General features: G+C 44.9%; 3 protein-coding genes and 1 non-coding gene across 4 annotated transcripts; 3 read left to right on the top strand and 1 right to left on the bottom strand.

The window, feature by feature from the left end:
• Positions 1-3524: 3524 nt before the first annotated feature.
• On the top strand, positions 3525-3597 carry EI90DRAFT_t107. Its single transcript has one exon. It is a non-coding gene; the product is annotated as a tRNA-Thr (tRNA).
• A 223-nt stretch (positions 3598-3820) lies between these two features.
• On the top strand, positions 3821-4666 carry EI90DRAFT_459921 (uncharacterized protein). Its single transcript, XM_039067648.1, has 3 exons — positions 3821-4015; positions 4077-4133; positions 4204-4666. The coding sequence occupies exons 1-3, from the start codon at positions 3970-3972 to the stop codon at positions 4566-4568; spliced, it is 468 nt and encodes a 155-aa protein (XP_038918250.1). The 5' UTR covers positions 3821-3969; the 3' UTR covers positions 4569-4666.
• Positions 4667-5404: 738 nt separating this feature from the next.
• EI90DRAFT_3050062 (Six-hairpin glycosidase-like protein) lies at positions 5405-8091 on the bottom strand. Its single transcript, XM_039059736.1, has 10 exons — positions 7552-8091; positions 7297-7494; positions 6993-7248; positions 6897-6931; positions 6705-6845; positions 6576-6644; positions 6401-6514; positions 6216-6343; positions 6055-6158; positions 5405-5998 (listed from the first exon to the last, which is right to left on the bottom strand). The coding sequence occupies exons 1-10, from the start codon at positions 7936-7938 to the stop codon at positions 5475-5477; spliced, it is 1956 nt and encodes a 651-aa protein (XP_038918249.1). The 5' UTR covers positions 7939-8091; the 3' UTR covers positions 5405-5474.
• A 6251-nt stretch (positions 8092-14342) lies between these two features.
• EI90DRAFT_3121204 (uncharacterized protein) lies at positions 14343-14952 on the top strand (the record flags this gene model as incomplete). Its single annotated transcript, XM_039063380.1, has 2 exons — positions 14343-14781; positions 14849-14952. 2 exons carry the CDS (start codon positions 14343-14345, stop codon positions 14950-14952), a joined length of 543 nt encoding a protein of 180 aa, XP_038918248.1.
• Positions 14953-15907: the final 955 nt, after the last annotated feature.

The following is a 15907-nucleotide window of genomic DNA, read 5'->3' as shown; positions in this document are numbered from 1 at the left end:
ACACTTCAGTAATAAAATCAACTAGAGTTGATCCCCCTTTAGTTCTCATTGCCAGTAAGTAAATTAGGGCACAGATGTGTAACTTGGCACAGCGCTCCTGGCTTGAGTTGCTGAGGCTGAAGCCCTCCGCCATGGAGACAAATCCTTCATCTCGATCCGGTCTCTGACAATATCATGCCAATACAACCAACTGTACAATCACTGAATCAGCTCAATCATCCCCATAATTGGTGTGATTACAATCAGGGGACCCAGTTGAAGTGATTGTAAATCATGTGAGGCTGAAATGATCTCAACCACTTCAATTGGCCTTGGGGGTTTCCTGATGTTTCTTCGTTGTGAGTATGCACAACCCTGACATCCTGGCAGAGTCACTGAGGCCATAGCCCTCCATTTACAGGGACATCCTCGTTCATCCTGAACTGAAAGGGTTTGCTTACTATTTGGGGACAGTAATGTTCCATTCCCCTGTTTGTGTTGGAGGAACCATGTGCTATGAGGGTACTCCAATGGAGCTAACCTGAACAGCCACATTCCTGCATTAGCATGGGAACATTCTGGGAGAGCAACTCACCCAGAATCCACCATGTGACTACTTAGTCACAAGACCTCTTTTATATTATTTTGGACTAACCCATGCCAGGCCATGGATATATTCATCTGAATTCATTTCCTTTTTCCTCAGTTCTTCACACATCTTAGCTGAGGTTAGTTATAACATTCCTTTATTACTATTTCCTTTACTGTTGTAACTTACAATATGTACATTACCTTCAGCTTCCTGCTTATAGGTAATACAATTCAGTTCTTCAGACATATTAGCTGAGACTGAGCTTCCCACTTATAGTCCAGCTCCAAGATCATAAGTTGCTCATCAACAGTTTGCCTCAGGCCTCAGATAGTCCATCTAAATATAAGCTTGGATGTGCTGTATATTCAATGGGGTAGAGGTAAAAGGCTACCAAGCCTTTACAACTACTCCAAGATATATATATGTAAATTACATATTTCGGCACAAATAAAGAAAGAAATAACAGCATCACTATAATCAGAATTATAGTGAAGTAAGGTTAATCCCTTACACAAACCTGGTCTCTGACATTGCCTCCTGGCACTGCAGCCTCATTCAATGTGTTCAAGGTAAGCACCATGAGCTGTTCACACTTCCTCTCTACCTGATCTGCTGTCAGTCTGACCCACTTAATCCTTCCATTCCTTCCAGCACTAACTTCAGGTGGTTGAATTTGTCGATTTTTGGCTCTACCAGTGTGCCACCTGGATAATTGGTCATGTCGATCTCCCCATATGGTATGATCAATTGGCTCACCAGACTAAAATCATGACAATGACAACGTCCAAAACTTGGAGTGTTCACTCACACTCCATCAGCAAAATATTGTTATGCTCCTGAGTGCTCCAGAATATGGAGAGCACTGGGAGAATCAGGAGGAGATTGGTTGGTCCAGGAACAGCTCATTTCCTCTGGAGTTGGCCAGGTACTCCAGGGCACTCCCAGGAGGGCATGGAGCATTGCTTTGTGCACAAACATATCCAGTAAATACAATTTAAATGCTTCAAAGTGTATAGGGGTGAGAAGCTTCTGGGAGCTCCTGGAGCATTTGTAAATGAAAAGGAAAAAAGAGGGAAGATCTCCCATGAATGCCTCCTACCACAAGACTAACACAACAAGACACTGCTTAACATTTAGATCAAACACTATACTATATATCAAGGACACTGAGACTCACTAATATACAATCAAAATTTATGGCCTGATATATGATTAATCTGGCAACTTAATCACTTTTGGGCTTGCAGAATATGGAGGAGGGGGAAATGAGGGGGGAAATGAGGAAATTTTGAAAAATAGGGACTTCTAAAAAGTTGAAAAAAATAATTAGGGAAAAAATCAAAATTTTCAGGATATATAATTATTTGCAAATTGAGGAAGAAATGATGGAGAAATAATGAGAACTGAATTGAGGGGAAAGTCTGAAAATTGAATAGGAAAGTGAGGGTGTAAGGGATTAACCTTACTTCACTATAATTCCCATTATAGTGATGCTATTATTTCTTTATTTATTTGTGCCAAGATATGTAATTTACATATATATACCTCAGAGTAGTTGTAAAGGCCCGGTATGTCATATCCATCCACAGCCATCGTCTTCCACTACCTCCGATCCTTCCGGACTACCTCCACTCCTTCTTCACTAACCTCGGAGCTCCTGTATTCTGCAATCACCTCCACCTCCCTCGATGGTCACCACCCCCTCTTTTCAATATATTACCTACGCCTCCCTAAGTACAGAGCCCCAAAGCCTTCTGGACAGCTCCGACATCCGCTAGCGCACTCCCACCTCTGCTGGGCAATTCACTTGCTTGCCCTGCAAGTCCACCTTCAGGCCTATCCCTCCTTTCCATTTCTGGGTTATCGCCTGCCATTCCGCTAACCCCATAACCTGACTTGTTGGTAATATTCAGTCAGCTAATGTTTAACCCCATTAGCTCCGCTCCGCTTGGCCCCACCATTCATGGGCCCACCCTTGCTGTAACTATATATATACTTAACTTGTACATAGGTTACACCTCAGTGATAAAATTGACTAGAATTGATCCCTCTTTAGTTCTCGTTGCCAGTAAGTAAATTAGGGCACAGACGTGTAACTTGGCACAGCACTCCTGGTCTGAGTCGCTGAGGCTGAAGCCCTCCACCATGGAGACAACTCCTTCATCTTGATCTGGTCTCTAACACAGTAGCCTTTTACCTCTACTCCATTGAATATACAGCTCATCAAAGCTTATGTTTAGACAGACTAACTGAGGCCTGAGGTGAATGGGGGAACAGAACGTTACCGTGCCCAAATAGTAAGCAGAACCCTTCAGAGGGGAAGCCTTGTAGCATTGTTATTTTCTACTGTTCTGATTTTTCTTGGTCTCACTCCCAGCTGCTCCTCAATACTCCTGGAAGTTCCTGAAAGGGTCCAGGAGCAGCTGGGAGTGAGACCAAGATTCCTGATTTTTTTTGATTTTTTCCCCCAATTATTTTTTTTCCAACTTTTTAGAATCCCCTATTTTTCAAATTTCCTCCCACTGCTCCTGCCACATTGCATACTCCTCACCACTCCCAGCTGCTCCTGAACTCCCTCCCGGGAGAACACTATTGGCTCCAGGAGTGCCCAATCTGCTGTTTTGTCTCCCACATGCTCCAGGCACTCCTGACTCTCTGGAGCATAATGGACTTTTGCTGATGTCTGATCCACAGGTTTAGGGAGGATGCCAAACACAATGGCTGGTTGTACTCATCGAGTGGCAGCTTACCCCAACCACCTGGGCCAAATCCCCATTGAGCCCTAAGCAACAAGATTTGCATTGATTGTGCAATGGGGGAGGTCTGAACTCTAAATCTTACCCTTCTGGGATCGGCACATTCAATATAAAGGGAGTATTTTGTCCGCCATCGGTATCAGGGTCCAGCAAGCGAATGAAAGAAGCATGTGTTAGAAACCACCTCCACCTAATGTGGGCATTTAGTGTAATGGTAACACACTCTTGGTACCTATGCAGGGTTCTGCGGTTCGACTCCCAGAATGTCCATATTTTATGCATTAAGGTTCCTGAGACCACATGTACAAATTCCAACAGCGTGAACGTGGATTCCTCTAGTTAAATATCTCTCAATTGCTGCATCATCCCAGACCTAGCCAAATCGATCACAGCCCATGCCAAAGCAAAAAGAAACAAGAAAACCACCACCACCACCCCAAAAGCTAGATCCACTTTCAGGGTTCTACAAGCAGGTAGTTGTCAGCATATAAGTACCTGGCACCTGGCACCTCACTCTTAGGTCTTGGCCTTCACCCCACCCTGCAGAGAGTGTTAGCATGACAACAAGTGAAACCCAGATCAAGGTGCATATATGCTTCTTGGACGCCGACCCACTGATCCGCTCTCGTCTGGTAGCCCGGAATGCTGGTCAAGTACTGTGAATTTGGGCCGGCAGAAAGCCGCCAAGGTATCGTTTACCAAGTCGATCTCCATGGTTTGATACCCAACCCCAGATAATGAGCCAATAGTCATCACTGATGTTTACGAAGATCCAGTCCCTATCGCATGGGTTGCACCGTTAGATGGTTCGCCACAAAAAATGCTCTTGTAACACTGCCTGATCTTGATTTGATCAACTTATGCTCTCCTTTTCAGCCTTGGCGCCCTGGCAACCGTCGATCCCTCGCCATCGACATCACACACCTCAGAGCAGCATCAACAACCATCACCGAGATGAATCTCAAAACAGGCCTTTATCTGTGAACTTTAAACGCGTGGTCGGATGCCCTGGAACCTATCCCATAGACATTTTCTTTTGGGACTTCGATTGGTTATTTTTTTGTCTTAAAGATGCATCCATTTCCCGTTCTAGTGTGCCCAGAATGTCACAAGTTACGAACGCACTACCACGCCGGAGGTCTATTCACTTTGAAGTTCCGGAAAAGAGTTTACAATGTGATCGGCATAACGAGGTTATTTCGCTTCACTATGGGTTCGCGCGAAATACAACATCAATTTGACACGGGGGCTTTCGTAACTACATAGATGTTCTGTTAGATGCGTGTACATCTGAGAGCGGAGGATTAATGAAGGAACCATCGGGCCAGTCGGGTTAAATGAAAATTGCGGTGTTCGTGGATGCGATGGCCCCATCGAATATGATACCTCTTTCCCCAAACAGGCGATTCAAGACGCTGTCCTTCAAACACGGGAGGGCTAAGGATAAGATCGCAGTGAGTCGTGGTCGTTTTCGTGGGCGCGATCCGTATGGCAGGGCATCTCGGTGAGTCGAGAATCGTCCCGAATTTGGATAAGAACCAGAGAACTTATCAACGAAAGAATGTGAGCGGAAATCCGATTATCTCGCCTACGATTGGATGACTCACCAACACCATTTGTCCAGCCGAAGCCTACTTGGACCGTATATTCGCCTCCGCTGCCGGCAACATCGATGTGAAACACATTGGTTTTTTCAAACATATTGCCATCGTTACCAGCCGAGTTGGTGGCTTCCAAGTCCTCGGGAGGTAGCCTAGTTAAAAGGCCAGGGATTGATCCACCAGTTGAGTACCTGTGGTTGGAATAAACAATGCGATCAACAAAAAGATCTGGTGATGATTAAGTCGATGATACTTGCCATGAACAGAATACACTCGAGATGAATCTGTTGGCCAGTTCCCTGCTAAGAGCGCTTGCCCAAGTCTCGCCTATAGCTGCGGTACCCCCGTTGATGACCGTTGTCCCACTGAGAACCCTTGCCTCATTCTCGCCGATATAATAATCAATCTCATTTATATCGCCACTGGCGTAGCCTCTATCAGCATACGGTTGACGCGGTAATTCGGATTCGCTAAAACCGAGTTGATTGGGAGGAACAAGGGAATAGGTAGTAACGGTGTCCGAAAGAGGGGTCAGAAGAGTGGTCGTTATGTTTGATGGCAGAGATCGTAGTGCTTCGAAGGCGACAAACTGATGAGGTGGCCAGGCACTGCACATAATATCCCGTTAACCTGGTTGGGCCAAAAGTTAGAACGAGAACCAACTAACTTCGGTGCATCCCACTGTTGTCCGTTGACGAAGAAGCTAGAAGGTAACGTCCCGTTATATCTGGCCATCACGAGTCTCACACCACTGAAAGCTTGCTTGGCAACTTTCTCGCTGGAGAGAACATCGTAAGGAATGATCCCATCCCAGAATGGCCAAAAAGTCGCAGGCGTGAAGACTGTCCCTCGAGCATTTGAAGTGAGGTTGAAGTCATAAAAGGCTACGCGATCCGCGTCCCAGAAGAGATCGAGTATAGCATCTCTGATCACACTGGCTACTGCGCGATGGTGCACCCCACGCTGCCGGTCATTAGGTTGTTGAGCATGGGGGAGGTCACGGGATAAGCACTGGTCTTCTTTAGAGTCGCGAAGTTCGTATAGGTCGGCGAGGAGCATTCTATACTTGTCTATAAGAACCTCGTGTTATCTACAGAGGTAACCCTCGCACACAAGAAATGCTCACAGAGAACACTGTTTAAGTCGACGGGTATTGTACTCCGTACGTTCAGCGTGCGGAACGCTGGCATTGTATCATCAATGCTTCCTAGCATCGGCTGCCGAAGCCAGCTATTTTGGTTTGGTGTTAAAACCACATTGCCCTCGTATGGAATTATCGGGCTTTACCGGGAAGCAAAATCCCACCCGCTTTCCGTCGCGCTCGCAATCTCCGCATATAAATCCGCTTTCTTCTGCTCACTGAATGGTACTAATATATCGGGTCCATTCGCGGCATGGAAATCTTGGATGAAGCCCTTTAGTGGAAGGTGTTCCAGCTTGTATGTGTGGTTAGTTAAGCGAATGATACCCACCTCGGGACGAGGAGCAGTGCTTTCAGCAGCGAAGTGCGCAACCTCCCAGCTACGATTTGTGTACGGTGAAGTGACATTGATTGTCCGGTTAGTATACCACCATGCCAGCTCGACCTCGGATACAGAACTTAGTCAGTTGAATAAAGCTACGATTAGATTGATTTCGTCAGCATACTTCAGCGAGGGGAAGCGCGCGGTCGAGTATGGCTGTATCATTCGTTGCACTGACATACGCATGGACCATCTATAGGCACTATTGTTAGAGCAAGGCACAGTCCTGGAGTTTGAACATATGATTATATACCCGCATGAACATGGGTGGTTGGCTCCGATTTAAATAGTATGTTCGCCCGCCATTCGGGATAAATCCTATTTTTTCGATCATGTCCATAAAATTTTGCAGCATGGAATTGACGATCGAATAGTATTCCGATTGAAGGAGTCCCTATATAATGAGAGTCAGGTATCAGCACCACAACTAAACTCGATCGCTTGCTTCGATAATCCAATACGAGTCCCAGTAATATTGCTCTAGCAAGGCTCCATCAGATCTTTCGTTTGTTCTCCCTTCTGCTGTCAGCCTCGGACTTGCCTCTAAATCGACCGCCAGGAACAACAAAGGTATGATTCATAGGAATATGAGTGCCCTCGCAATTGACTCCATCACAGATCTCGCCCTGCTTAGAACATCTCACGAGTTGGCTCCAATATCCATGGACAATGTGAGCCCACCCGAGCATAAGAGGGTCATGAATTCTAGTAGGCGAGAGGAAAGAAGGAGTGGAGTTATTAAGGGATGGGTCGATAACACATGGGGATATTTCTTCTAGCTCGAGTCCTTCGCTTTTCTAGAAAAACTGTTAGGGGGAATATAGGAGTTCGGACGAGAGATTTACAAAATTGGTATTGACAAAGTCTATTAATCGTTGATAGGTCGTCGTAAGCATAGGATTGGCTGGATTACCACCAGAAACGCCTCTTTCGAAAATGGAATGGAAATACTCGAGCGTTTCATTGGTGGATGTGACCGTCGGCTTGTCCACGAACGTCTTAGAGTCATTGTAAAGCCCCGCTAGGTTAATCGCTTGTAATATCTAGCCATTGACATAGACATTCATTCAACACCAAGACGGGGCAGGAAACGAACGCACCGGAGACCCCGGACAAAATATTTCGCTACGACACCAAGTTTGATTTTGTGCTATTGGTGGCTGCAACACTAACGGCGCATCCAACGGGTAAGGAGAATTTGGCACACACGTGGGAATGGTGGGCGCCTGAGGCCAACTCGTCGCTAGCGCCCCGCCCAGAGAACTACGCGAAGCCGTCATAGCTGTTGTCCAGGTATCCCGCTCAACGCGTAGATCCACAATGCTCGACACCCCCTTCCCGAGGCGAGTTTCCAGTAATTCAAACATGCTTGTCCACCACCGCCGAAGATTGTGCAATGCCTTCACCGGGTCGGCCACATTGCCAGTCTGCAAGCAAATAGACAGTGCTATAGCACTGAAGAGGATGAACATATAGCTTGGAGTCATGAAGGGATAGGATTTAGTGGACCAAGAGAGAAGGCGCTAGCGGCCACTTGCTGCCCTTCAGCCTATAGGTATAAGGGGACTTTTCAGCCAACAAATGTATTGTAACCAAGCACGGGATCCGGCTCGGAAGCTGAAGGGACGCGTGTCAAACTGTGATCCATAGTAATTGTCCGAAAAGTTACAAATCCGCTGCATCACGTGATGCCCGTTGCAGTACGTTGCAATGCATTTCAATGAATCACAATGCCTTAGCTCACTGTTACAATGGGTGTATCAAATGTCATTTCATGGTGTATGACACTGTAAATGACCCCATATTTGTGTAGCAACAAAATAAATGTATTTTTCAAACTCTAGGCAAGATACCAGCCTGTTTTCGGTATTGTTCTCACGTGGTCCAATTTGGTTCCGCACTCGCTGAAGGCTCAACAAAAAGTAATGCATATCTCGGCAACCACATAAACTAGCCATTTGTGGTTTGCAGTGGGTTTAGGTTTTTCACCATCTTGGGAGCTTTTTTTCTTTAGTCAATAGGTTTTATTTTTGATTTTATATATCATTTTCATGTTAAAGTTGAGTCTCTTAGTTGCCAAGATATGTGCGGAACCAAATTGGACCATGTGACCACAATACCGAAAACGGCGCGAAGTGCAGTGGTTGTATCTTGCCAACTACATTTTTTTCTATGCTCCCAAACTATGTACTTCATGTCGGGTATTTTATACATAAACAATAGTATTTTCTTCCATTTTCTGAAGTCTGAGGGATCCCAGTGCACCAAGTCTCCCACGCACGCGCAGCAGGAGCTCAGATGTGGCTGAAACTCCTCATATCTCCACCAATTCTTCACCATTTCTCATTATAAAATTTGCGTTGCAATCGCCTCGACTTCCTGCACCATCCATACTACAACTTCCTCACATGATTCCGGGCCGTTTCTCTGCTGTAAAATTTTCCCAGTATTTATCCCTCTTGTGTTAAACTGTGCCGATAATTATATCTATACAGTCGCTCTGTCTTATAGCGTGAGATCTCAGTTATATTACCTATAGACAGTAGCCAAGGATAATATGAGTTAAAGATTAAGGGAAATAATAATAAAGCATAGCGAAGAATGTAATTTAATTGAATGGTCATCCAATAACCGGATGTGATCATGTATAAGTCACGTGATTTAACATGAGTGAGAACCCGCTCAACCTTTCGGACATTCCCGAAAGGAGATGCAGCAATGCACTGGTCTCCCTGATATCCTCGCATGATTCACTATGTAAGCTGGGTTCGGTGTCTTTATTATGCATTATCCCTCTACTATATCTATATGAGAAGCCAAGGGTTGATTGCTTAGTAGTAAGGGCTTGCTGGCTGAGCGGTAATATAGTGTCTATAATATGGTAATTGTATATATAGTTGATGTTCCCACGCTAGTCCGCAGGTTGTGTGTTCAATCCCTATGTGAGCCAACATATATGATGCATTAGCTTTGTAATGTATTGAAACCAAGTGGATCACGTTGCAATGTATTTAAACCGATTGGCTGCATTGCAATATATGGGTCACGTTGCAACGTTTAAGTGTTCGATGCAACTGTTGCATCACCACATATCTGTTTTGGTCATTGCATCATGTTGCAATATATTGACATGGATTTGAACTTTTTTGGACAAAACCTAACCCCATCCCCCAGTATCAGTGTTGGCATTGACACGATCAGACCACCAATCAGACCATTTTTGGTCTGATTGTGCTTCCGACAAGGGTCCATTGTCTCAAGGTCTGAAATACGGAAGTAGCCGATTTCCAACCAGATGAGGGATAACCTGAGCCTCATGTGATCACCTTGCAGCTATTTCCGCGAAACTTGTTGCTGACACTGCTGACATTGAACTAGCGAGGTCCTGGCTTTAGCTGACAGACAACTGATGGGACAATTTGGACCATGGGAAAGACGTTGTCTACTGAATCAGACCTTCGGACTTCGGACCATGCAACCATTTGGGACCATGTCTGCCCAACACTGCCCAACACTGCCCAGTATGACCTTTGGGAGGTCATGTGCACAACACATGCTTGTTCTCCTTGGAAAAAAAAAGTTTATTCCTGACTTTGCCTCCGCAAATTTTTGTACTACCTATACTATGAGCCCCTTCAAAACAAACACTACCAAACTCACGCAACATGAGCGAAAAACATTGTCCATGCTGCAAAAAAACTCTACCTCTTGACAGTTAATAAAGAGGAAGTTTTTGCGAGCACCCTTGAAACCCTGCCAACACTTCATGATTTCTATGCTCAGCCAACGACCGAGAAATTCTCACCCACACCATTCTTTTCCACATAGAGGGTGCCTTTCCGTTCATCCGAATTACTATTCCAGGCAACGATGACATCCTGGACATGGACCCTGAGAGCAAAGAAGGAAGCAGTGCATATAGGGACCAGGCCAATATGATAAGTTCTCAGTGCAGTGTTATACTCAGCTACTTGTGGAGGTATGATATCTTCAGCATCATTTTTGAAGCAGTCAAACAGGACTTTCACTTATGTTAGGTACCATGACACCAAGCAGCGCGTTGGGAAGAAAGGAGAGCAAGTTGCTCTCCTTTTTTGGTATCAGTGTACTCAGGATCGCCAACTGCAACAGAAGGCCTGGAAAATCACTGATCCATCCAAGCAACAAGACTGACAGACAATAGATTATTTTGAATGTAACAGCCATTTGGACATCACCCTTCAAGTAATTCAAGGATTACTCACTGCCAAAATTGACATTGCACACATGGATGACCATATTCCTTTCCGCACTCCCCGACTACCACTGGAAGCCTTGGAGATCATTGAAAAAAATAAAGATAAACCACTAAAGGATGTATGTGAATGCTAGTCTAATTATTATTTGGCTGAGAAACTTACCTCCCATTCCAGCCAGGTCTGGCAGCTAACCCGCAAGAGGTTCCCTGATGCCCCTTTCAGCAATGATTCCATATATGTCTTTCTGCGCTGAAGGAGCAGAGCTGGATCACCTTATGTAACCAGTTTCCTATGTCCAATAACAATATTAGAGTTTGTGCTGATTTGCGTACTGACTGTGTTTTGGTTGCCAAATATATAATTGTTCACTGTCTAAAACACCCCCCAACGATCTCACCTGACGTATAGATCGTCTATGGATAAAATTCTATATTGACTTTACTATGATTTCTAGTCAATATTACACCTAGATATACCACTTTTCAGTAGGACGTGATTTTCCTAATAATTTACTGAAGGAAAACTACTAATAAAATAATTCCGCAATAAATGTTACTCAATACAGGAGTGACCAAACTGCTCTTTCTATCGCTTAGAGTGCATGCTAGTTATCTAGCAGGTTCAGGATCGCTCACTTTTCTCCTGTGGTGTGATAACCAAGTATTGCTGAGAGATTATTCAATTAAGAAGTCCCTCCACCAAATTCTCACTAATTCTCACTATGACACTTTTGTTCAGCTGTGTCTAACTGACCCTAACTCACGCTTAGAGTGACATGTTAGTTTTATATTAGCTAACAACTAATATTTGCTTTTATCTTTTGGAGCAAATGAACCAACCACTGGTGAGGAGAATTAAACTTTTATTTCTACCTGAGGTTTGAGAGGGGGCAGAAGCGGCGGCCTTTTATGCTTTTCAGAGGCCTCTCTACTCCCACGCCTCGCACTAGTTACATGTGCTACATTTGTATTATAGATAGTTCTAGAATGATATAGGGGCTTGGGCTGTGTAAGCTTAATAATGGACTTAGGACATGACTCAGCAATAAGTAATTCAGTTATTTGTCTTTTGGGCCCATCTTAGCGGGGTCTTGTAGCGCTAAAGCTATGCTCTACACCGCCTTAATTACAAACGGTTATCTTTAGAAATGACTCAGCTATAAAGGAACTTTCTAGACTGTTCTCTAATTCACCCCTTTTTGTGAAGCCGCATCATTACTAATGTTCTAGAGCTTTCCCAATTAATTAACTGATCCGCGGACTTCTGAATCACTTTAAGCTTATGATCCGAGATCCAGATCATCAATCATTCCTTTGTTCCGATTTATTTGAGCTTAAAATCAAAAAGTTTTGATGAATCATGGGAAAATATACAAGATCCAGTTTTTTAGCATTTTCTCCTCTTCTGATGCGATCAAAAACTGTCCGCCCGCGTCGGGGAATACTCTGTCATATGGTATTCGGTCTGCCAGACTTCTGGGCGCCAATATATTTCCCTTGAGTCACATTACTTTTTATAAGAATTAGCAAATAAATATATATGAATTATAAGGTGTTTCGCCTTTTGAGCGATATCTCCGTCAGTTTTGAAGCTTTTAGAATGAAACGAAACCGTGGATAAAGTTTAGAAACAGTCCTTCCAGATGGTAAAAAGATTACAGTCAAAAGTTTACTGGTTTTTGAGATATTCACATTTCTTTCCCAATGTTCCTTCTTATTCTGCCGTCTATGTGCTATTTTCTTGTTGTAGGGATATATTCTTTGAATATTACACCTATGCCAGGTTCTAGGCATACTTGTAGTAGATTAAATCTCATGCTACATGGGTGTAGATAATTTATAATGATCTTCTAATGTCTGTCCAGTCTCATAAAGATCATGAGATCTGTTAAATGTCTGAACTTGTCACCTGTTTGTTGACTATTCTGATAGATCATTGTTTTATTCTTTGAATATTATTTCTCCTACAGCGCTCCTTGAAGATGAAAGACTGGAGGCTTGATCCGGACCCTGTAATCTCCTCAAAAGCTCACCTTGGATGGATGGATGGATGGATTCATTTTAAAGTACGTAACCGTGCCTATCGGCATATGCTGTACTATAGTGACTCGGGTGAAAAAAGTTTGGAGAACATAAGGATGTGAAGAAAGGAATTTGTTTGACCTAGGAAGTATGAGACATCGAGTAATCAATGGTGTGAAGGAGAATAAAGTGAGATGAAGCAATAACACATAAAGGGGCATGTGACCCCTGCACTGAGATTGAACAACGGGTGAGAGAGAATGGAGGTGGAAAGAGGTTGGATAGAGCCAAAGAAAAGGACACGCGACCCCCAGTGTTGGGGCCGCATGTTTTGCTGCTGTGTGCCTATGGTTAAGTCAATGTTTGAGTGCGCGGTTCTTGCAGGTGGGTGAGTTGGAGGGTGCTTTCACGGGTTTATGTCACGGTAGGCTGGTGAATGTTCCAGTGGCAGCGAAAGGCGATGGGTGTTGGTGGCATCTTGCTCATGCTTGTTGAATAAAGGCATGTGGCAGATAGGCCTTTGGTAGAAGGGGTAGTGGAGAGAAATGAAAGTGTTGGGGTGACGGCAGGACTTGAACCTGCATTCCTTGCAGTCAACTTTTTGTCGGCATATGGGGCTATCATTGGCGCTACCACTATCGCGCCTCGTCACTAAGAGGTAGTGGAGAGAAAGATGAATCGGAAGGGTGTTGGGGTGATGGCAGGACTTGAACCTGCACTCCTCCGGCCTGCCCATGGACTTATGGAGGCTACCATTGGCGCTACCACTATTGCACCTCACCATCCCAAAAGGTAGTGGAGAAGAGAAAAAGAAGGAAGGGTTGGGGTGACAGTGGGACTTGAACCCACAGTCCTCTGGCCAGTCCCGTCTGGGCTTACGGAGGTCACCATTGGCGTTGCCACTATTACACTCGTCATCCCAAAAAGGTAGTGGTGAGAAGAAAAAGGAAGGGTTGGCTTGACAGCGGGACATGCACCCACGCTCTTGCATCTCTCCAGCCAGTGCGGCTCTGGGCTTACGGGGTTGTGGTTGATTGGCATTACCACGGTGGCCACGTCATCCCTTCAGATGTTAGAGGCCTAATTAGTTTTAAACAGGGGCACCGCGTGAAGGTTTAGGCCCGTGCCAGGTGTTCGCTGTGGTAGCAGAACTCCCCCTCAACTGACATCCATCGTCGAGGCCCAAGCTCACCTTACCACAGCAGGTGCTGATGGAGAGAAGGATGGGATGCCACGACATGTCCAGATTATTGATCTAGGTGAGAATAGCGACTATGAGTGCATTGCATTCTCCATTCCAGTGGTGTTAGAATTATGGAGTAAGAGGGTGAGAGAATTAATAATGGACTCAGCTTGTGAGTGATTCCTGGTAGTCCGAAACACAGAGCTGAATTTTCCCTTTAGGGAAGTGCGCGACAGGAAATTGGGAATTATTTGTATTACTTGGTGAAGCTCGGGGCTCGGGGTTGCCACTTGGGTGGTGCTTCATGAGGACAAAATCAAAAGACGTCAAGACCGAGAGTAAGGAGGCTGTACTCACCACTTGGTTGGGCCATTTCTGAGATGAGTGGCATATAAATGTGAAAGCCACTCACTTGGACAAGGACCGGATTGAAATAAATGCCTTCCATAATGTCTTTCCTAAGGCCAAGCATCAGTTATGCTTCTGGCATGTACTTAAAGCAGTGGCTCTCAGTTTTGCGCCATCAACCTGCTCCATACAATGCAGCATGCACTATTGCTGAGTTCCCATTCATCAATCCGATTTTTGTCCCTGTTTCCCAGAGAGATCAACTCCCTGCTGATGTGGTCCATAAAACCATTCTGCCAGCAATCTCAACATACACTAAAAATTTGGGCACCCAGAGACAGGATGCAGACATAAAAGTTGTCCATGCCTTTATACCACGGATTTCTTTCAAGATTGGTGGCAAATTGATTGGCACAAACCTTCCTTCTACATCACAACAAGTCAAGAATGTAGTTGAGGAAGTGGCCAAAGGCCAAGAGGATGGGGATGGTGACAACTCACTACCTGGTGATGTTAGGAAGCTTATAACAAAAGCGCTTGGTGAGAAATCCAGCAGTACATGAATGTGGATAAGCCTTCAACTCCAAACCACTCACCCAAAATGCAGTAAACCCGGCCAGTGAGAGCTTAGAGGACATAGACGAGCTTGGCATGGACGATACAGATGAAGAGGACGGTCCTGACTGGGTACTTGAAGTGGATGAAAAGTGATCAAGAGATCCGGAATACGAATTTTGTCCCACTGCGCACTGTAGACAACTCCTTTCAATCATCACCCGACATTTTTGTCGGCACCCCTTCTTCCCCACTCGTAATGGTGTGTCCCAAACTGCAATTCAAATACATGAAGAATCTGTGTGCAAGATGTACACATTCTGTGTAAAAAGAGGGTTAGCAGATGTATGGGGTTATATGTGGTCACAATGGTATGCACCTGGAATGTGGGTCCTGTGGGCACAATCTAGTGCACCGTCCCTCCTCCCCCATCTTTGCACAACAATGACCGCAGAGAAGCACTGGCAATACCCCAAACATACCCACCTTGGCTTCATGCACTGGCTGTGACTTGATCAAACAATCTATACAATGATCACGAACGTCATACCTGAAATCATCAATAAAGCTGTTGAATTAGATGGTGAACATCACCTAGGCCTCACAACCCCCCTAACATCCTTCCAAACCCAAGCCAAGAAATCTTGGCTTTCTCTCGCAACTCGATCATCCAGTGGGAAAGATTATGGAACAGATATCCAGCAATGGACATGTTGGTGTGGTACCCAAGAGCTGCAGGCACAGCACTTATGCAAACACCTTGTCCAGGCAGTGCAGGCACAAGGACCACTTCCCCCAAATTTCTTTGGAAACTTGTCGCCACGTCGCACAATTCCGATCTACAGACTCGCACACATCCGGGATGGCGGATCCAAAATTGAAGGGTCAATCATGGATGGCAATGATGTTTGGATGGACTCATGAAAGCAGTTATCGAAGGGTGCATGGAGAACCTGTTTGACCAGTAACTTGATGTCAAAGCGCAGTCGCTCCCCTTCGTGTGATCACATGTGCAATGAGCCCCCCAATAAGAAGGTCAGCGCTATATTGCCATATTACTGTTATATACATTCAATATTATTCCTGCAGCCTCAAATAGTCATCCTCGACT

This window comes from Cantharellus anzutake (genome assembly GCF_015039405.1).
Source record: "Cantharellus anzutake strain C23 chromosome Unknown EI90scaffold_15, whole genome shotgun sequence".
Taxonomy (NCBI): domain Eukaryota; kingdom Fungi; phylum Basidiomycota; class Agaricomycetes; order Cantharellales; family Hydnaceae; genus Cantharellus; species Cantharellus anzutake.
The sequence above is the reverse complement of the archived record's forward strand: the minus strand, read 5'-3'. Positions and strand labels throughout refer to the sequence as shown.